At 45.6% G+C, this 22,346-nt stretch overlaps 1 protein-coding gene across 1 annotated transcript in view; it reads left to right on the top strand.

Moving 5' to 3' along the window:
• The window catches only part of EEF2K (eukaryotic elongation factor 2 kinase), a 157,604-nt gene that overhangs the window by 117,462 nt on the left and 17,796 nt on the right, over positions 1 to 22,346 (top strand). The window contains exons 10-16 of the mRNA XM_007953195.1: positions 26 to 93; positions 2,945 to 3,022; positions 3,800 to 3,862; positions 6,923 to 7,057; positions 7,217 to 7,405; positions 8,541 to 8,665; positions 14,919 to 15,097. Coding sequence (XP_007951386.1) covers positions 26 to 93; positions 2,945 to 3,022; positions 3,800 to 3,862; positions 6,923 to 7,057; positions 7,217 to 7,405; positions 8,541 to 8,665; positions 14,919 to 15,097 — 837 coding nt within the window. The remainder of the gene's footprint in view (positions 1 to 25; positions 94 to 2,944; positions 3,023 to 3,799; positions 3,863 to 6,922; positions 7,058 to 7,216; positions 7,406 to 8,540; positions 8,666 to 14,918; positions 15,098 to 22,346) is intronic.

Raw genomic sequence — 22,346 nt, 5'->3', positions numbered from 1 at the left:
CATTATCTCTGTTTTTCCCGCCCAGATTGGCCAGTGTTCAGCGACCTTGATAACATGTCACACAGAGACCATGACCATCTGGACAACCAGCGGGTGAGTGGAGAGAGGGAGGGAGGCTGTGGGCCCCAGCTGGGGCAGGCAGGGCGGACTCACTCCCAGTGGGAACCGAGGGTGAATCTTCAGAGCCAGAGGTGGGGACCTCGTTCTGCTCCGAGCAAGGCCAGGAGGGCCAGGGGTGGGGATGACGATGAACTCAGCCTCCTGCCTGAAGCAGAGTTTCCTCTCTAGGGTTAGATGGAATGGCCAGATGGAAAGACCTGGGGCCATTCCAGTTTCCAGAGGTGTTTAGACAAGAGAGAGGTCAAACCAGCAGCAGTGCAGCCTGGTAAATGTCACCTCAGCCTTGGGCTTAGTTCAGCTTCCTATGGTAGGTGGGTGTCCCTTGTGGTCCTATGCGACTCTGGGCCTGTAACACATATCACAGTTGGCTGTGTTGCTTGCAAGTTGACTAAAGAGAACACATTTCCTGCAGCTTCAGGTTGACAAACTGGTATTGCATTTGCAATCAGATCAACCCATATTATGGTCAAATTATACACATATGTTGGAGTGCCTGGATGATGCAAATGGTTAAGCACTCAGCTACTAAGTGAAAAGGAGCTCTGGTGGCACAGTAGTTAAGTGGTCAGCTGTGAACGAGAAGGTGAACAGTTCAAACCCACCAGCCACTCCATGGGAGAAAGATATGGCAGTCTGCTTCTGTAAAGATTAAAACCAAACCGAACTCACTGCCATCAAGTCAGTTCAACTCATAGCGACTGCCGTTTGGGTTTCCAAGGCAGTATCTTGGAAGTAGATTGCACAGTCTTCCTTCTGAGGAGTGGCTGGTGGGTTTGAACCTCCAGCCTTCTGGTTAGCAGTCAGATGCCTTAGGCACTACGCCAAGCCTTAAAAACCATAGTGCAGTTGTACTCTGTCTTCTAGGGGTGCTGAGTCGGAATCGACTTGACAGCCATGGATTTTATAAATTCATGTTTAAATACCTTTTAAAATAAAAGCTCTGAAGTAACTAAGGCAATGTGTCTCTTCCCATTCTGTTATCCTTTTCCAGATAAAAACACTTCTGTGAATTCATAAGAGCTGTTTTAGTATTCTCTATTCTTATTTATATAAAGGAGCTCTGGTGGCATAGTGCCTAAAGCATTTGACTTCTAACCAGAAAGCTGGCAGTTCAAACTCACCAGCCACTCCACAGAATGAAATCTTCCATAAAGATTTACCACCTTAAACCCAATGGGGGTCATTATGAGTTCGAATCAACTCGATGGCAATGAGTTTGGTTTGGTTTGGTTTGGTTTATTCTTATTTATAGGCGCTCTGGTGGTGCAGTGGCTAAGGCATTCAGCTACTAACGAAAAGGTCGGCAGTTCACACCCACCAGTCTGCTTCTGTAAAGAATTACTGCCTTGGAAACCCTATAGGGCAGTTCTGCTCTGTCCTATAGGGTCACTATGAGTCAGAATTGATAGCAGTGGATTTTGTTATTCTTATTTATACATTTAGGAGCTCTAGTAGCATAGTACCTAAGGCACTTGACTGCTAACCAGAAGGCTGGCAGTTCAAACCCACCAGCCACTCCTTGGAAGGAAGGTTGGGCAATCTACTTCTGTAGTGATACCACCTCGGAAACCCAAGGAAGGGTCGCTATGAGTCAGGTCCGACTTGACAGCAAATAACAACAACAACAACATTTATACATTTGAAATACTTCTTAGAAGAATAAAGAAGGGAAAAATAAGTAAATAAAGGTTTTCAGTTAATAATGATGCAGGTGACATGCAGATAGGCAAAAACGCCAACGTTGATAGGCAAGGGATACAAGTTTTGGATATTCCAGTGATACCAGATTCCAGACAGCCTGGGTAGTACAAATGGTTAAGTGCTCACTACTAGCCAAAAGGTTGGTAGTTCAAGCCCACCAAGATGTACTTCAGAAGATGAGTCTGGTGGCCTCCTTCTGAACGGTCACAGCCTTGCAAACCTTGTGGCGCACTCCGGACTTGCCCTGAGTCAGAATCGATTTGACAGCAGCCAGTAATAACAAAAATCATATGATGATACAAACATTGTATGTATAAATATGTGAATAAATATATGTGATAAACCAAGTTCACTGCCATCCAGTCAGTTCCGACTCACAGCGACCCCCTTTGGGTTTCTGAGGTAGTAAATCTTTATAGAAGTAGATTGCCCCGTCTTCTTTCCTTGGAGTGGCTGGTAGGTTTGAACCACCAACCTTCTGGTGAGCAGTCAGATGCCTTAGGCACTATGCCACCAGAGCCCCTTAATATATATAATGTACAAATAAACAAATATAATACCAGATTCCCTTTCAGAGCAGAACTCAGATCTAGAAAAATAAAAAATATGCCCAGATGACCTGTTCTCTTAGGTAGAGGGCTCAGTTATAGTCAATATTGATCCCAGTACTACATTCTAGTCCATGAGTCATATCCCTGAAACCAGCCTTTGTTTTTCCACCTGTTAAATTGGTAAGCTGCTCTTCACAGCACTTACTACAATCCACATTCTCACAGTTTAACACTTCATTTCATCCTCACAGCCCTTTGATGTAGATGCCATTAATGAATCTTGTTTTCATAGCTAACTGCTGCTCAGAGAGATTAAGCAATGCCCCAAGGTCACAGCTGGTAAGGACCAGGGCCAGGATTTGAGCCAGGCAGTCTGGCTCCAGAGCCCACACTCTTGGCCACTACTTTATCCTGCCTTCTGTCAGCCAACCAGGAAGAGGCTGGGTGATAAGAATGTTAAGCATGTTATGGGATAAAGGTGAGAAAGCACGTGGTTGGGATTCCCAGACATCGCCACCTCCACCAGGTACTCAGAGGACCGCTGGGTCCCTAAGGCCATCTTCTCTCCACAGGACTCTGAGAACAGTGGAGACAGCGGATACCCCAGTGAGAAGCGGGGTGAGCTGGATGAACCAGAGTCCCAACAACACGTAAGGACCTCCAGGAAGCAAAACCGGGGTCATCACATTGTCCTGGGGGGTAAAGAGCCAGAAAGGAGTCTGAGTAGGTCCCGAGAGAGCACAAGTAAGTTAATAAACAAAACCATCTCATATAAAGATAAATGCAGAAAAGATAAATAGGACCACGTGGACAAGTAAGGGAACAAGCATGGTGGTTCAGGCACAATTTGGACAAATCTTATACTGAAGATGGCACCTTTGCTTGCGAAGCTGAGGCTGCTGGGTAGTAGGCCAGAATGGCAGTGGTCTGAGTGAGAGTGCCCACTTCAGAAACACAGAATTCCGGCAGACCCTGGGAAGTGCCCCAGCAGTTGATCTCCTCAGCCACCTTCACACCGGTACCGTGGTGAGGGTGGCCTCTCCGGAGCATTCCCCATTCATATATTTGGCCATGCGTCAAAGTTGAAGCTGTGCGTCAAGGCCACTCTTGCTTGGAGACTTCATCTTAGCTTTGTGATTGTGAGTAAAAAGCATGTTTTGGCTAGAGAGGACTTGACACTTTTCTTGGTGGCTTCGGTGGCCCTTCCTGGAAGGACCTGCTGGGGTCCTGTGCCTTTTAGTCAATTCTGCCCATTCATGTGGGGCGAAGGACAGTACGGCTTTGGCTGCACTGGCACCATCATCATGCCAATTACCCAGCGTCCTTGGTGCTTAGCAGACAAGGCTTCCAGCTTCACCTGGAAAGGCTGGGCCAGTTCCTTGGGAAAGCATCCTCTTTGAACTAATCCAATTTCTCCCCCCATTCAGGGCTACTCAAATGGTAATCGGAGATACGAGTCTGACGAAGACAGCCTGGGCAGCTGTGGACGGGTAATGAGCCCCAAGGCGTCCTGGACCATGTGCTTCCACCTCTGTTTCTGTCTCTTCTCCCTCATGCCCATGGCTGCCTGCCCACTCGCCTCACACACCTCCTACAGGAAGGCTGTGCAAGGCACAAGTCTTTTCTGAAAAGTATTTTATTGAGTTTTTGGTGAAAGTTTGCATAGCAAATTTGATTCCCATTTAACAATTTCTTTAGATGTTGTTCAAGGAGCTCTGGTGGAATAGTGGGCATTTGGCTGATAACCAGAAGGTTGGTGGTTCAAATCCACCAGCTGCTCCATGGGAGGAAGATGAGGCAATCTATTTCCATAAAGATTTATAACCTTGGAAACACTATGGGAATTGCTGAGTAGGAATTGACTCAGTGGCAGTGGGTATACATATGTTCAGTGACATCAGTGACATTTTCCACATTGTGTCAATGTTCTCATCATTTCCATTCTGGTTGTTCTGTTTCCATTATTCTTGCTTCCCTCCCCTACCTCCCCTACCTTCTCATCTTTGACTTGGGGTAAACGTTGACTGTTTTGTCTCATACAGGTAATTCTTTGTTTGGTTTATGAGCCAATCTGTTATTTAGCTGAAAAGTGACCTCCAGAAGTAGTTTCAGCATGAAGTTTAAAGGGTGTCCAGGGTGATAGTCTTGGGGGTGCCTGTCATCTCTGCTAGTCCAGTAAGTCTGGCCATTTTTTAAGAATTTGAATCTTGTTCTACAATTTTCTCCCAGTCTATCTAGGATCATCTATTTATTGTGGCCCTGGTCAGAACAGTCAGTAATGATAGCTGGACACCATCTAGTTCTTCTGGTCTCTGGATAGGTCAGGTCATGGTTTGTGTAGGCAGTTGTTCCTATAGAATGTTTGTTTGAGTCTTTTGTTTCCTTCTTTCTCTTTAGGAGCACATCTCCTTACCTGCCCTGGGTAAGATGTTATGTAAGATACTGGGAGATTAGAGAAGACCAGCCCCTATCCTTTAAGGGAAGTAACAGCAACAGCCATAGTTCACATGTTAAAGTACTTGCCTTGTAGGCATTTATAGTATGAATTCATTGACTTCCTGCACCCACTCAACGAGGTGGGCACCATCATTATTCATCCCTATTTTATGTATGGGAACTGGGGTATTGGACAACTTTTCTAACCAGGGAATGAGCAGGATTCGAGCCTTGTAGCCGGACTCCCAAGTCTGGTTGCTTTATCTTTGCACCAGTGGTTCCCAGCCCTAGTGATTTTGCCCCCAGGTGACACTGAACAATGCCTAGAGTTTGGGTCGTCACAACTGGGGAGGGGGCACCGCTGTCATCTAGGGGTTAGAGACAGGGATTCTGCTGTTTGTCCTTCAATACACAGCACAGCTTCCGCAATCCAAATGACTGGCCCCAAGTGGTAGCAGTGCTGCTGTCGCTAAACCCTGCCCACACCATGCTGAGAAAACATCACCTGACTGAGAAATTCACATGGTAAACAACCAGTCAAGGCCTGCTAGGTGGTAGAGAAGGCGCTGGGTGGGGGTCGCACTGAGGTGCAGTCTTGAAGGGCAGGTAGGATTTGAGGAGCTAGGACCAGAGTGGGAGGAAGGTACCTTCCAGGTGGAAGAGGGCCTGGAAGCAAAGACTTGCCAGTGAGGAAGTTCAGAGTGTATCTGGGATTCAGGTAGAAAAGAGTGGGTAGGATGTAGTGGTCCTGACTTACCTGATAGTAATGATTACCAGAAAGGCTTGCTAAAATACAGATTCCCAGGCCTTCCCCTGGAGGTTCTGAATCAGTAGGACTGGGGAGCACCTGAGGGTGTCCGTGAGTGGTCAGATCATTAACATGCTCAGCTGCTAACTGAAAGGTTGGAGGTTTGAGTCCCGCAGAAGACAGACCTGGCAATCTACATCTGAAAAATCAGCCATTGGAAACCCCACGGAGCACGGTTCTACTCTGTCACACATGGGGTCTCCGTGAGTTGGAACTGACCGGTCCCAGCTGGTGGGGTTGCGCCTGAAGGGTCAGGAGGCTCATATGAGGAAGTGAGGGACACATTGGCTTGGTGGATGGTTCTGGAGGCCCAGGCTCTTAGAGGTTTTGGTGAATCTGACTGCTCAGGTGACCCTGCAGGGTTTTTCTTCCTCAGTGAATGTCTGATTCCCTGGGCACATGCACAGAGCTACCTGGCTTTGTCCTGAGAGACTGTTTGCACAGGAGTGTCTTTACCTGGGAAAGATGATGTGTTTTCTAAGCCTGTTTTCCAGAGCACCCTACTGATGCTACCTGTAGCTTTGCTGTGCCTTTATGGTGACTCTTAGAGTCAAATGTCAAAGGACATTTGCTGGAAGGTATGAAGTCAGACTCTTGTCTCCCTTGTTTGGGGAGCTGGGCAAAAGGGGCTGGCTGAGCGTCAAACCCCTCAACCAAACCCAGATTACTAAGCTTCTCTGAGCTGCTGTAATCCTTTCTGCTAGCTGTTTTGTCCTGTTGCTGTAACATTCTCTCAGCACCCATGAGCTGGCTAAATTCGAGTGATGAGAAATGGAGTGGTGTTTGTCCAAGGGAATAGTGGCTAAGACACTTGCCTGCTAACCAGACGGCTGGCGGTTCAAACCCACTAGCCACTCCTCGGAAGGAAGGTTGGGCATTCCTACTTCCGTAGTGATACTGCCTTAGAAGCCCAAGGAGGGCTTACTATGAGTCGGGTTTGACTCGACGGCACATAACAACAACAATCTTTATGGGAGCTCTGGTAGCATAGTGGCTAAGGCACTTGACTGCTAACCAGATGGCTGGCAGTTCAAACCCACTAGACACTCCTCGGAAGGAAGGTTGGGCAATCCTACTTCCATAGTGATACTGCCTCGGAAACCCAAGGAGGGGTCGCTATGAGTCAGGTCTGACTCGACGGCACATAACAACAACAACAACAACAGTCTTCTCTGCCCTCTCCCCCCACCAGCTGCCTCATGTAGCAGGGGCTGCTGATTGCCCGTGTTGGCAGCGAGTGTCCATCGCCCAGCCTCTCGGCTTCTCTGGCCTGTAAACGCTGCCGTGCCCTGTTCTCTCCCTTCAGGTTTGCGTGGAGAAGTGGAACCTCCTCAACTCCTCCCGCCTCCACCTGCCGAGGCCTTCTGGCGTGGCCCTGGAAGTGCAAAGGCTTAATGCTCTGGACCTTGAGAAGAAAATTGGGAAGTCCATTTTGGGGAAGGTATTGATGCCCATTTCAGAACCCTTTCTGCACTAACCTGGAACCCCCGAAGTTCACATACCACTCTGCTAATGGCTTTCTCCCACAGGCTGCTGGGTGGCCGTGAGGCATGGCTTTGGCCTCCCAGACAGCAGGCCAACACTGTCGTCTGTGTGTCAGGTCCATCTGGCCATGGTGCGATACCACGAGGGTGGACGCTTCTGCCAGAAGGATGAGGAGTGGGACCGGGAGTCAGCATTCTTCCACCTGGAGCACGCAGCCGACCTGGGCGAGCTGGAAGCCATTGTGGGCCTAGGGCTCATGTACTCACAGCTGCCTCACCACATCCTGGCCGATGTCTCTCTGAAGGTGAGAGGGTGGCAGGGACCCAGCCAGAGGGGGGCTTGGTCAACTCACCATTCATCTGCCTCTCCATCCCATGTGGTTTGGGGCCTGGTAATGTCCCAGTGTTAGTTGAAATGGATGGAATTGATTTTCTGCCCTAGGGTGAGAAGAAGGTGACAATCACATCACCAGGCACTGTGTGGTAGGAGAAGCAGAGAATATTGCTGGAAACAAATGAGGGAAGGGCTCCTCCCTGGGGCTTTGAGGGGGTAGCACAGGCTTCCTATTGATTGTCAACTCTGGCTGTGTCTTCATTGCCTAGAACAGCCTAGCACATGGATATTCAATATGCATTTTTTGAATGCATGAGTGTGTGGGTGGGTGGGGTAGATGGATGGATATCTAAATTAGACCTAAAGGCTGAATGGGAATCAGCCAGGCCAAGGATGGGAGGTGAGCAGTTCAGGCAAAGGTCGCAGCACATACCTAGGTTCAGAGGTGAGAAACAAGATGGCGGATCAGTAAAGCTAGACCATGGGGCAGGACAGGACAGTTGCAGGACACGGGCCAGGGCCGGGTCTGAAGCAGAAGGATTTAGCTGCACTGGGAAATCCATGTGGAGTCTCTTCCTACTTCCTGCCCCGGTCTTAGTGCACAAGGAGGAGAGGATTGAAGTCAGCTTGGTGGTGAATAGGAGTTGGCAAGGTCTAGGGATGTGAACCTCTCCTAGGGAAAACATAGAGGCCCTTTGAGTGTGTGTGTGGCCCAGTGAATCTGTCCCCATCCTCCCTGGCATGTGGCCCAGGGTTGTGGATGGACTGGGGCTAGGCCAGGCTGGGCTTACCATGGGCACAGGGCACTAGCCTGCCTCAGTGGACCTAGCCATGGCCCAGTGGGGGAGGGGCCCAGTTGAAGAGAGTGGGAAGACACTCCATAGCTTTTTATTCATTTAACTTCTTGAATAGGTAATACATTCACATGATGTTTTTAAAAAGTTCTTTTAATATGAAAAGGTTGACAGTAAAATTCCCCTCCCAGCTTGTTCCCATCCTTCCATTCTTTCTCCAACTGGTTCATTTACGTGAAGACTGATTAGTGAGGTCCCTTCTAGTTCAAGTCTCATCTGCTTCCCCCTCCCATTTTTGGTTTGTGTTGACAGGAGTCGCAAGAGAATAAAACGAAAGGATTTGATTACTTACTAAAGGCAGCTGAAGCTGGTGACAGACAGTCTATGATCCTGGTGGCACGAGCTTTTGACAGTGGCCAGAACCTCAGCCCAGACAGGTACTGTGGCACTGTCCCAGGTGTAGCTGATGAGAGCCTGGGCTGCAGGTGGGAGCCTCCCCTTCACTGTCTGTATAAACCTGGGCTCCAGTCTTGGCTCCTGCCTCACCAGTCCAACAACTGTGAGCATGTTATTTTACCTTCCTGCCCGCATTGGTAAAATGGGAATAATTATAGAACGCACATCCTAGGGTTGTTGTGTCGGGGTTAGATGAAACGAGGCTTGCAGTTCTCACAGTGCCAGGTTCGTAAAGCTCCGATACATGGCAGTCGTTTTGGACATTACATGTAAATATTTGCCTGAGGAAATACCTGAAAGGATATGGAACAGCAGGTTCCGAGTGATGGTCCCTAGATACTAAGATTGTGGGTGATTTAAGTTCTCACCTTCCAAGTGAGAGAGCTGGGTTTGATTCCTGATCAACGCACTTCATACACAGACGCCACCTGTCAGTGAAGCTGGTGGGCTCTGACGCTGCCCAGGTTTCAGCAGAGCTTCCGATTCTAAGAAGAACTAGGAAGAGAGGCCTGGCATCTGCTTCCAAAAGTCAGGCAGTGAAAACCCTATGATGGGTGCAGTCTTCAACCTACATGGCCATGAGACCGGAAGAACTAGATGGTGCCTGGCTACCACTGTCAACCACTCAGAAAGGGATCAGTGCAGGAGATCCTGGATAGAGTGGGAGAACAGCGAGGAACAAAACTCAAAATCATAAGAAAAAGAAAAAGACCAGGTTTATTATTCTGGTAGAGACTGGTGAAACTCCTGAGACTATGACCTCTCCCTGCCCTTCAGGTCTGGAACTGAACTCACTCCTGTGGCTTCCAGCCAAACAACAGACAGGCATATGGGGTGAACATTTACATTCGGCAGATACACTCCTTAGAGCGATGGATCAGGGGAGACTAGAAGGGTAGTAGTCACTCAGGGAGGTAGCTCAGACGGATGGGGCAGGAATACACAGGAAAGAAGGACACAGGGAAGAGGTAAGTGGAACACAGGGAGGAAGTGGGATGACAGCTGTTACATTGTGGGGATTGCACTCAATGTCATGAAACAAGATGTGTATGAACTGCTGTATGGAAAATGAATTTGCTCTGTAAACTTACACCCAAATCACGATAAAAATTAAGGGGGGGGGGGACCTATGATGGGAGTCCCTGGGCCATACTGATGATTAAAGGCTCAGATACTAACTCGAAGGTTCATAGTTCACACTCACCCGGAGACACCTCAGAAGAAGGTCTGGCAGTCTGCTTCCGGAAGGTCACAGCCATTGAGAACCCTCCTCTGCAACACATGGGGTCATCATGAGTTGAAAGTGACCAACTGCCTCTAGCCCCAGCACTGTCATGGGGAACTTTGTTTCTTCTCTGTAAAGTGAGACTTCTCAGAGGCATATATGTGAGCTAATTAATTAAAAAAATAAATAAATCACTGCCCTCGAGTCGAATCTGACTCACAGCGACTCCTCCTTGCGTTTCCAAGGCAGTGTCTCTACGGAAGTAGATTGCCCAACCTTCCTTCCGAGGAGCAGCTGGTGGGTTTGAAGCACCAGCCTTCTGGTTAGCAGTCAAGTGCCTTAGGCACTATCCACCAAATTCTATGGATCACCACAGCGGCTTTGTCCAAGATTGCACATGGGGATGGTGCGGGATGGGCAACGTTTTATTCTTTGACGCATGGTGTCTTCATGAGTCGGGGGCCAACTTGATGGCAACTAACAACAAAAACACACTGCTGCTGAGTTGATTCCAACTCCTAGCAACCCCTGTTGGATTCCCAAGGCTATAAATCTTTATGGAAGTAGATTGCCTCATGTTCCTCCTGTGGAGCAGCTGGTGGGTTTGAACTACCAACCTTCTGGTTAGCAATCAAATGCCTTACCCACTGTGCCACCAGAGCTCCTTTAGCTCACAACAACAGCTTTTATTTGTATTTGTATTATCTTCACTTTTGAGATGGAGGGAAGGTAAGGATTCTTCAAGAGTGAGATCAAGCTGGTGTGAGTTTTCCAGAAGGACTTTGAGATTCGTGGATGTCACAGCTCTGCAGGTGTTATTACTTCCACATTTATTCTTCATGCTGACATGTCAGGACTGGTTTCTTCAGTGGGACAGGAGGGAAGGGTGATCCAGCTTCATCTTGGCTCCCCCAGCTTGTCATGGGAGGTCCCGGAAGTCCGGAAGCAGAGGTGGATTAAGCGATGTGAGCTTATAGTGGAACCCACTGCTCACCCTCTGTGGCTCCTGTTGGAACTCACCCATGCCTTGCCATCCTTAGGAACTCTTGCTGCTTTCCGAATTGTTGGGTGGGCACGTTTATTCTGGAAACCTTGGCAGTTGCCTTGGCAGTTGCCTCTTCTTTGGTGCTAACATTTCTTCTCCCTTTCAAAGTCAGCAGTATGACCCTGTCAATCATGTCAAGCTCTCAGGACTAAAACCCCCGGACATATGACATCCTGCCTATATTACATATAAGACAGTCTAAAAATTTATCAGCTGTGTTGTCTGTAAAGGCGCCTCTCACATCTGTGATTGTACTTGATAAGAGCAGGAACTGGACCTCATACAGCTCTGTAGTCCCAGTGCCTAGCACAGAGCCTGGCTCAATACTTCTTTGGGTGAATGAAATCTCTTTGACACAGACAAGGCAGATGTTTTGGGCCTGTTTTATGGATGACTGGAAGGAGCCCTGGTGGCACAGTGGTTAAGTGCTTGGCTACTAACTGAAAGATGAGCAGTTTGAACCACCAGCTGCTTTGTGGGAGAAAGACGTGGTAGTCTGCTCCTGTAAGTATTACAGTCTTGGAAACCCTGTGAGGCAGTTCTACCCTGTCTGGTGGGGTCCCTATGAATTAGACTCAAGTTGACAGCAATGGGTTTTGGGTATGGATGAGTAGACTGTAATCTGAGCAGTGAAAGGACTTGGCATGTAGTCAAATAGATAGGAGGTGGTAGAGACAAAACTTAGGTCTTTTCACTCCTTGTCCTTTGTATTATCAACTGACTTTCTTCTTAGTGGGCTCAGTTATACTGGAACAGAGAGGAGGTAAACAGAAACCCAGCACACACCCACCTACTGCCATCAAGTCAAATACAACTCGTAGCCACCCTTTAGGACAGAGTGGAACTTTCTACCCTTTTAGGATTTCTAAGGATGTAAATCTTTGTGGTAGCAGACGTCCTCATCTTTCTTCCACAGAGCAGTGTTCGAACTGCTGACCTTTTGGTTAGCAACCAATGCTTTCAAACATAGTTTCACCAGAGCACCTTCAAAAAAGACATGATATAACTGTCTCAGAGCAAATGCTAGTGTGTATGGTGCCCATTGGGTGCAGTGGTGAGGCACAGCATGGGTAAAGGGAACTGGAACTGGGCATTGAATATTTCCATCTGAGGCCCTTAAAAAAATTTGGCTATTTATATTTTCTCTTCATGTCTTTTGTCTGCTTTTTTCTTTTTATTTGAGGTAGTAAGTTTTTTCATTGATTTGTAAGAACTCTTTATATATTAAGGCTATTGATCCTTTAGCATATGTTTCCCTTCTTTAACTTTTTCCTCCCCCAGAGAAGAATGTGAGGACAGGGTAGCAGCATTGTTTATTGAGTTTTAGGACACACTGGATTTTATTTTTATGTAGTTGGAATTTGTCAAAATTTTCTTTATAACTTCTGCTATTGTCATTTTCTTATTGTTCTTCTTTGTTCCAAGCTGCTCCAGCTTCTTCATTTCAGGGAGTATTAATTAAGGGTCAGCTATAGGTGAGATGAGGAGCCCTGGTGGTTAAGCACTTGGCTGCTAACTGAAAGGTTGGAGATTCAAACCCACCATCTGCTCTGCAGGGGAAAGATATGACAGTCTGCTTTTGTAAAGATTCCCAAATCCAAACCCACTACCATCGAGTCAATTCTGACTCATAGAGACCCTCTAGGACAAAGTAGAGCTGCCCCATAGGGTTTCCAAGGCTGTAAATCTTTACAGAAGCTGACTACCTCATCTTTCTTCCATGGAGCAGCTGGTGGGTTCAAGCCACTGACCTGAAAGGTTAGCAGCCTTAACCACTGCACCACTAGAGCTCCTACTCATAAAGATTATAGCCTTGGAAACCCAATAGGGTAGTTCTGCTCTGTCACTATGAGTCAGAATCAACTCAATGGCAATGAATTTTGGTTTATGGATAAGGAAAGGCTCCATGTAGGCCCAAGTTTGTATTTAGGGGACACACCACTCATCTGAACAATGGGCTCAGGTATAGCAAGGATTGTGTGGCTGGTGCAGGATGGGGCAGTGTTTTGTTCAGTTGTACATAGGATCATTATGAGTAAGAGCTGACTTGATAGCACCTAACAACAACAACAGTCCTCTCAGAAAAAAGCTCTGGTGGTGTATTTGTTAAGGCATTTGGCTGCTAACCAAAAGGTCGGTGGTTCAAACCCACCAGCCTCTCCATAGAAGAAAGATGAGGCAGTCTGCTTTTGCAAAGATTTACAGTGTTGGGAACCCAGTGGGGTCGCTATGAGTTGGAATCAACTCGATGGCAGAGTTTGGTGAGTGGAGAGCCCTCTCAGAAGTAGTCATCTTACTGAGAAGGAAATTCCAAGGTAGCGTGGGCACCCTAACCACTGAGTGTCAAATGAGGGTGAGCAGGGACGGATCAGGTCCTTTTCTTTTGGGGAAATTTTGTTTGCTCTTCAAGACTGGGGAGGATGAGAGCTGAAAGAGGTGAGCTCTTCTAGTCCAGTGACTTCTGGTCCTGTGTCAAAACCTTATTTGTTGGTTGTGTCACCAGTAATTTTCAAAAGATTTTCCTGTCTTTATAAAATAAGACAGAGTGAAGGTTATCTCCTGAACACCATTACAAGCAGCTATTTGCTTATAATTAGTCATTCAACAAACATGGAGCCTAGGCTGTTTACCAGGCTCTGGGACTGCAGCAAGGAACAAAGACAAGGCCCTTGTTGGAGCCTCACATTCTAGTCAGAAGAGACCACTAACAAACACGTGAACAAGTAAACAGGCGCATTACAGATTGAGGTTGTTGGTGTAAGGAAGTAGAGTATTTGGGGACAGAGTGTGAAGAGATGACATACAAGCTAAGGGATAAACAGCCAGCTGTGGAAAAAGTTGGGGAAAGAGTGTTCCCATCACAGGGAATAGCAGGTACAAAGGCCAGGGTGCTGACAAGAGCTTGGCATGTTTGAGGGAGAACGAGCCCCCCAGTGAGCCCGGCCCAGAAGGAAATTGACAGTTGTTGAGACTGGAGGGCAGGTGGGGCTTCAGAGGCCATGGCAAAGGCAAGGACAGGAAGTTGTCACAGCTCTCGTTCCTGGAACATTTTATTGGACCCAAAGAGTCTTATCTGTACCTCTCTCTCTTTGCTTTTTCCTGGTATGCTATAAATAGTTACTAACATGCTTTAAAAAAAAACAAAACTCACTGTCATTGAGTCAGATCTGACTCATAGCAACCCCTCCTTGGGTTTCCATGGCAGTATCCCTACGGAAGTAGATGGCCCAACCTTCCTTCTGAGGAGTGGCTGATGGGTTTGAACCACCAGCTTTCTGGTTAGCAGTCAAATGCCTTAGGCACTATGCCACCAGAGCTCTTTAATATGTAATTGTATGTAATATGTAATTGTTGTTGCTGTTATGTGCCATCGAGTCAGACCTGACTCATAGCGACCCCTCCTTGGGTTTCTGAGGCAGTATCACTATGGAAATAGATTGCCCAACCTTCCTTCCGAGGAGCGGCTGGTGGGTTTGAACCACCAGCCTTCTGGTCAGCAGTCAAGTGCCTTAGGCACTATGCCACCAGAGCTCCTTAATATGTAATTAGTATATCAAGAAAAAGGGATAGAGGAGAGCTAGAATAGCTCGCACTGGGAGAGTGCCAGATAGGGCTGAGTGATTGCTGTTAGTCACATGGTTCTGGGGGCCTCAGCAAAGGGTTCCCCTCACCTCTTCTCCTACATGAGTCAGGGTGATTTTGTGCAAACTAGAAAAATGCCCCGCCTTCAAGATCCTCTATTTGCTTCTGTTGAAAAGTTCTTGTAATATACTGATTTTGTGAGGGAAAGCTTGTCATCTTGGTAAATACAAAGGCCGACACTGATGGTGTGGCATGGGTACTCTAGATGTGAACCACAGGTGTGGCCCACTGGGATCCCTGGTTTGCCCCTCCTGCTGCATGGCCCTCCTCCCCACTGCCCCATCACCATATGGCTGCCTCTTTCTGTCTATTTCTTGGCAAGGTCCCGAGACTGGTTGGAGGCCCTGCACTGGTACAACAAAGCCTTAGAGATGACGGAGTGTGATGAGGGCGGTGAATACCATGGGATGCAAGATGAGCCCCGGTACATGCTGCTGGCCAGGGAGGCTGAGATGCTGTTCACAGGTGGCTTCGGGCTGCAGAAGGACCTGCAGAGATCAGGTAGGGCCTGACCAACTGCCCCTGGGTGGGACGGGACTGGATGGGGAGGGGCATGATCCCCATTCCACTGGGAATCATGGCAAGATGCAAGCCTGAAACTCTTCCCTCAGGGACTTAGTAGCTCTGGTCAGGAAGAAAGATCCACATTGGCCCCACATTTTGCCAGGCTAGATACCCATACACTGCTAGCCCAGGAGGGTACTTTGTGGAACTCATATACAGATGAACATTTATATTTTAATGGTTAGTTATTACCAGACAAAAACCAGTTACCATGGAGTCAATTCCAACTGATGGGGACCTCGTGTGTCAGGGTGGAATGGCTCCATAGATTTTCCCACTCGGGGATCTCGTGTGGCAGGTGGAACGGCTCCATCAGATGTTCAGTGGCTGATTTTCCAGAAGTAGGTCTCCAGGCCATTCTTCTGAGGCACCTGTGGGTGGAATCAGAACACCAACCTTCAGATGGCAGCCAAGCATGTTAACTGTTTGCACCACCCAGGGATTCTATTCAGATGTTAGTTACATACTTTTTGGTAATTTTAAAAATTGAGTTAAAATTCACATAACAGAATTCACCATTTTAAGGTGTGCAGTTTATTGATTTTTTAGTATTCCCAATGTTGTTCAACCATCACCACTATCTAATTCCAGAACATTTTCAAAAAGAAATCCTGTACCTATTAGTGGTCACTCTCTAGCTCCCCCTGCTCCCATCCCCTGGCACCCACTCATCTACTTCCTGTCTCTATGGATTAACCTGTTCTGGACATTTCATAAAGGAGCTCTGGTGTACAAAGCCTAAGGCATTTGACTTCTAACAAGAAAGTTGGAGGTTCAGACTCACCAGCCACTCCACAGGTAATGATAAAACAAGAAATCGAACAGGCCATGAAAAAATTACCAACAGAAACAGTCCTGGCCCAGATGGTTTCACTGGAGATTTCTACCAAATGTTCAAAAAAGAACTGACCAATCCTACTTACATTATTCCAGGACATAGAAAAGAATGGAATCCTCCCAAATTCATGTTATGAAGCAAGCATAACCTGGATAACAAAACCAGGCAAAGATGTCACTCAAAAGGAGTTACAGACCAATATCCATCATGAATGTAGATATAAAAATCTTCAACAAAATCCTAGCCAGTAGACTCCCAACAATATATAAAAAAATAAAAAAATAATACATTATGACCAAGTGGAGTTCATACCAGGTATGCAAGGATGGCTCAACATTAGAAAAGCAATCAAAGTAATCTATCACATAAAATAAAGAAAAAGAACCTCATGATCATATCAATTGATGCAGAAAAGGCATTTGATAAAATGCAGCTCCCTTTCCTGGTAAAAAAAAAAACTCTCAGAAAAATAGGACTAGAAGAGAAGTCCCTCAGAATAATAAAGGGCATATATACAAAACCAACGGCTCACATTATTCTCAATGGAGAGAAACGGAAAGCATTCCCCTTGTGAACGGGAACCAGATAAGCATGCCCTCTGTCACCACCACTTCTATTCAACACTGTCTTGAAAGTCCTAGCTAGGGCAAGAATGCAAGAGAGGAAAATCAAAGGCATCCATTGGGTAAGGAAGAAGTAAAACTATCCCTATTTGCGGACGATATGATCCTATACATAGCAAACGCAAGAGACTCAGCAAGAAAACTACTGGAACTAATTGAGAAATTGAGCATAGAGGCAGGATACAAGATCAACATCCAGAAATCAGTTGGATTCCTCTATACCAGCAAAGAGATTGCTGAAAGGGAAATAAGGAAATCAATACCATTTGTAATAAACTCACTGCCATGGAGTTGGATCTGACTCATAGTGACCCCTCCTTGGGTTTCTGAGGTGGTATCACTATGGAGGGAGATTGCCCAACTTTCCTTCTGAGGAGTGGCTGGTGGGTTTGAACCACCAGCCTTCTGGTTAGCAGTCAAATGCCTTAGGCACTGTGCCACCAGAGCTCTTCCATTTATAATAGCTACCAAAAAAAGTTAAATTCTTGGTAATAAGTCTCACTCGGGATGCAAAAGACCTATAGAAAGAAAACTACAAAACACTACTTCCAGAAACCACAAGAGATCTACATAAATGGAAGAACATACCATGCTCATGGATAGGAAGATTGAACATTGTAAAAATGTCAGTGCTACCCAAAGCAACCTATACATTCAATGCAATCCCAATCCAGATCCCATTAACACTCTTTGAGGATATCGTAAAACCAATCACTAACTATATGGAGAGGAAAGAGACCTTGGATAAGCAAGCACCATTGAAGAACAGGGAACTCTGGTGGCATAGTGCCTAAGGCATTTGACTGCTAACCAGAGGCTGGTGGTTCAAACCCACCAGCCATTCCTAAGAGGGAAGACTAGGCAATCTACTTCTGTAGGGATACCACCTTGGAAACCCAAGGAGGGGTTGCTACAGGTCAAATCAACTCGATGGCAGTGAGTTTTTTTTTTTTTTCTTTCCCCTTTCCTAATTGAAGAACAACAACAAAGAGGAGATCTCACACTTCCTGTCTCAAACCTACTATACAGCCACAGTAGTCAAAACAGCCTGATATTGGTACAATGACCGACCCATAGCCCAGTGGAATAGAATTGAGAACCCAGAAACAGATCCATCGACCTGTGGTCAGCTGATTTTTGACATAGGACTGAAATCTATTAAATGGGGAAGAGATAATCTCTTCAACATATGATGCTGGCAAGACTGATTATTCATTTGCAGAAAAATGAAACAAGATTCACACCTTACACCATACATAAAAACTAGCTTTAGATGGATCAAAGACTTAAGTGTGAAGCCTAAAACTATAAAGTTCCTCAAGGAAAACATAGGGGCAAACATAGAGGCCCTAATTTATGAAATAAATAGACTATGAAGTGTAACCCAAAATGCATACACACCAGAACATAAACTAGATGAATGGGACCTTTTGAAAATTACATTTTTATGTGCTTCAAAAGCCTTCTCCAAAAGAGTAAAAAGAGAACCTACAGCTTGGGAAAAAATATTGGACAATAACATACCTTATAAGGTACTTATCTCTAAAATTTATAGAAAACTCCAGCATCTCAACAACAAAAAGGCAAACAATCCAATTAAGAAATGGTCAGAAGACATGAATAGACACATTACAAAAGAAGATATCTGGGTGACCAACAAACATATGAAGAAATGCTCACCATCATTAGCTGTTAGAGAGATGCAAATCAAAACAAGAAGATGCCATCTTGCCCCAGCACTAATAGCAAAGTTCAGCAAGACAGAAAATAACAAACACTGGCGAGGATGTGGAGAGATTTGGACTCTCATACCCTGCTGGTCGAACTGTAAAATGATACGACCACTGTGGAAAGCAATATGACGATTCCTTAAAAAGTTGGAAATTAGGAATACCATTTGATCCAGGAATCCCATTATTAGGTATGTATCTTAAAGAAGTGAGAGCCAGGACAAAAACAAATGCATGCACACCCATGTTCATCGCAGCACTGTTTACAACAGCAAAGAAATGGAAACAACCTAAGTGCCCATCATCCCAAACTATGGTACATACACACAAAGGAATACTATATAACACTAAAGAATAGTGTAAAATCAGTGAAACATTGCATAACTTGGATGAACTTGGAGGACATTATGCTGAATGAAATAAGTCAATCACAGAAGGACAAATATTATATTAGTTTATTGTTGTAAAAAGTCAAGGAAACTTTATTTGTTGGTCATCAGGGATGGGAGAGGAAGGAGAGGAACACTGCTAGATAGATAGAGGCAAGTATTGATTTGGGTAAAAGGAAGGGCAATGTACCAAAAGTAAGTGATCAACATGGTGCGCTGACGAAGAAGAAGACATGGAGAGGTACATGAGAGGTACAGACAACAAAGATAAACCTTTTGCATGGACAGTAGTGTATTGTCAGTGATGGCAAGCATTGATTGACAGGTGGATAGATGGGTGGACAGGCTGAATGAGCAAAGATATCTAGGTGGGGGGGAATGTGCCCATGACCATGTATAGGGTTGGCAGATGATGTTTCTACAAGTGTATTACAAATACACTTGTGCTATAAGAATGTCTGAGAGTAAGTAGAGCTGACAAGGGATAAGTTTGTAGTGGCTTCTGGGCCACAGCCAACTACCCTGAGGGAGCAAGTGGTTAGACCTGTGGCCTTGGGACCATGGTCGCAGGGGACATCAAGCTCAGTTGGCATAATATACTACACAAAAACGTTGTTCTATACCCTACTTTAGTGAGTAGCAACTGGGTTCTTAAAAGCTTGCAAGCAGCCATCTAGATGCAACGATGGGTCTCTCCTCATCCAGAGCAAAGAAGAATGAAGAAAACCAAAGACGCATGGAAATAATTAGTCCAAGCGACAGATAGACCTTATGATCTTCAGTCTATATGACCATGAGACCAGAAGAACTAGATGGTGCCCAGCTACCACTGTCAACAACTTGGAGGGGGATCAGTGCAAGAGATCTGGCTAGAGTGGGAAAACAATGTGAAACAAAACTCAAAATCATTAAAAAACCCCCACAAGTTTGGTGGTCTGATAGAGGCTAGTGAGACCCCTGAGACTATGGCCCCTAGTTACCCTTCAGTTCTGGAATTGAACTCATTCCTAGGCTTCCAGCCAAACAGTAGACAGGCATGTGGGGTGAACATTTACATCAGGTAGATACACTCTTTGGAATGATCAGTCATGGGAGAACAGAAGGGCAGTGTTTGCGCAGGGAGGTAGCTAGGGAGCAGGAGTGCATGGGAGGGAAGGACATAAGGAAGAGGTGGTCACTACAGGGAGGAAGTGGGAAGAGAGCTGTTAAATTGTGGGGAATTGCAGTCAATGTCATGAAACAAAATATGTATGTTCATACTGGTACATGGAAAATGAATTTGCCATCAAATCACAGTAAAAATTAAAAAAATTTTTTTTTACCACCTTAGAAACCCAGTGGGGTCACTTGTTGTTGTTGTTGTTGTGTGCCATCGAGTCAGACCCGACTCATAGCGACCCTTCCTTGGGTTTCCGAGGCAGTATCACTATGGAAGTAGATTGCCCCATCTTCCTTCCAAGGAGTGGCTGGTGGTTCAAACCCACCAGCCTTCTGGTCAGCAGTCAAGTGCCTTAGCCACTACGCTACCAGAGTGGGGTCACTATGAGTCAGAATCAACTTGATGGCAGTGGGCTTGGTTTTTGGTTTTGAACATTTCATATCAATGGAATCATAAAATATGTGGCTTTCTGAACTGGCTTCTTTCACTCAGCATCATGTTTTCAAGGTTCATCCTTGTTCCATGTTAGAACATGTATCGGCACTAGATGGCATTGGGTTTGGTTTTGGTTTGGTCCTTCAGCTTGCTCAGAAGAGGCATAAGAGCAGAGTCTTCTTTACTGGATGAAATTAAATACATTGGTAATATTGATGATTCAGTAATCATCATCATTGGCAGTGAGATCATCATCACCATCACCATCACCACCATCCTTACCATCATCAACAATTAAAAAACACAACCCAGACTCACTGCCATCCAGTTGATTCTGACTCATAGTGATCCCCACTGGGTTTCCGAGGTAGTGAATCTTTACAGAAGTAGATTGCCCGAACTTCTGCGGAGCAGCTGATAGATTTGAATTGCCAGCCTTCTGGTTAGCAGTCAAATGCCTTAGGCACAGAGCCACCCAATATTCCTCAATTGTTGTTGTTGTTAGGTGCTATCGAGTTGGCTCTAACTCATAGCAACCCTATGCACAGTAGAAGAAAACACTGCTTGGTCCTGTGTCAGCTTCACAGTCCTTGCTATACCTGAGCCCATCGTTGAAGCCACTGTGTCAATACATCTAATTGAGGGCCTTCCCCTTTTTCGTTGACACTCCACTTTACCAAGCATAATATCCTTCCCAGGGAATGGTCCCTTCTAACAACATGACCAAAGTAGGCGAGATGAAGTCTGGCCTTTCTCGCTTCCAAGGAGCATTCCAGCCGCACTTCTTCCAATTTGTTAGTTCTTCTGGCAGTCCATGGTACTTTAAATATTCTTCTCCAACACCACAACTCAAAAGCACTGAGTTGGTCTTCCTTATTCATTGTCCAGCTCTCACATGCATATGAGGAGGTTGAAAATACCATGGCTTGGGTTAGGCACACCTTAGTTTTCAAAGAGACATCTTTGCTCTTCAGTACTTGAAAGAGGTCTTTTGCAGCATATTGCCCAGTGCCATATGTCATCTGATTTCTTGACTGCTTCTTCCGTTGTTGATTATGGAACCAAGTAATATGAAATCTTTGACAACTTCAATCTTTTCTCCATTTATTATAATGCTTCTTATTGGTCCAGTTGTGAGGATTTTCGTTTTCTTTATGTTGAGATGTAATCCATACTGCATATTTTAGTCTTTAATCTTCATCAGTAAGTGCTTCAAGTCATCTTCATTTTCAGCTAGCAAAATAGTGTTGTTTGCATGTTGCAGGTTATTAATGTGTCTTCCTCCAATCCTGATGCCACATTCGTATAGTCCATCTTATTTGCATACAGATTGAATAAGTATGGTGAAAGGATACAACTCTGACACACTCCCTTCCTGATTTTAAACCACACAGTATCCCCTTGTTCTGTTTGAATGACCGCCTCCTGATCTATGTACAGGTTCCTCATGAGCACAATTAAGTGTTCTGGAATTCCCATTCTTCTTAATGTTATCCACAATTTGTTATGATCCACACAATCTAATGCTTTTGCATAGTCAATAAAACACAAGTAAACATATTTCTGGTATTCTTTGCTTTCAGCCAAGATCCTTCTGACATCAGCAGTGATAACCCTCACTCGACATCCTCTCCTGAATCCAGCTTGCATTTCTAGAAGTTCTCTGTCAGTATACTGCTGCAACCATTTCTGAATTATCTTCAGTAAGATTTGACTTGTGTGTGATATTAATAATATTGTTCAATACCAATAACATTCTGTGGGATTACCTTTCTTTGTAATGCATACAAATAAGGATCTCTTGCAGTGAGTTGGCCAGGTAGCTGTCTTCCAAATTTCTTGGCATAGGTGAATGAATGCCTCCAGTGGAGCATCTGTTTGTTGAAACATCTCAATGGGTTTCCATCATTTCCTGGAGCCTTGTTCTTCACCAGTTCCTTCAGTGCAGCTTTTACTTCTTCCTTCAGTACCATTGGTTCTTGATCATATGCCACCTCCTGAAATGGCCAAAC

The sequence above is a fragment of the Orycteropus afer genome, unplaced genomic scaffold (genome assembly GCF_000298275.1).
Source record: "Orycteropus afer afer isolate SDZICR_OR568_19922 unplaced genomic scaffold, OryAfe1.0 scaffold00376, whole genome shotgun sequence".
Lineage (NCBI taxonomy): Eukaryota > Metazoa > Chordata > Mammalia > Tubulidentata > Orycteropodidae > Orycteropus > Orycteropus afer.
This window is presented reverse-complemented; position numbering and strand designations above follow the sequence as displayed.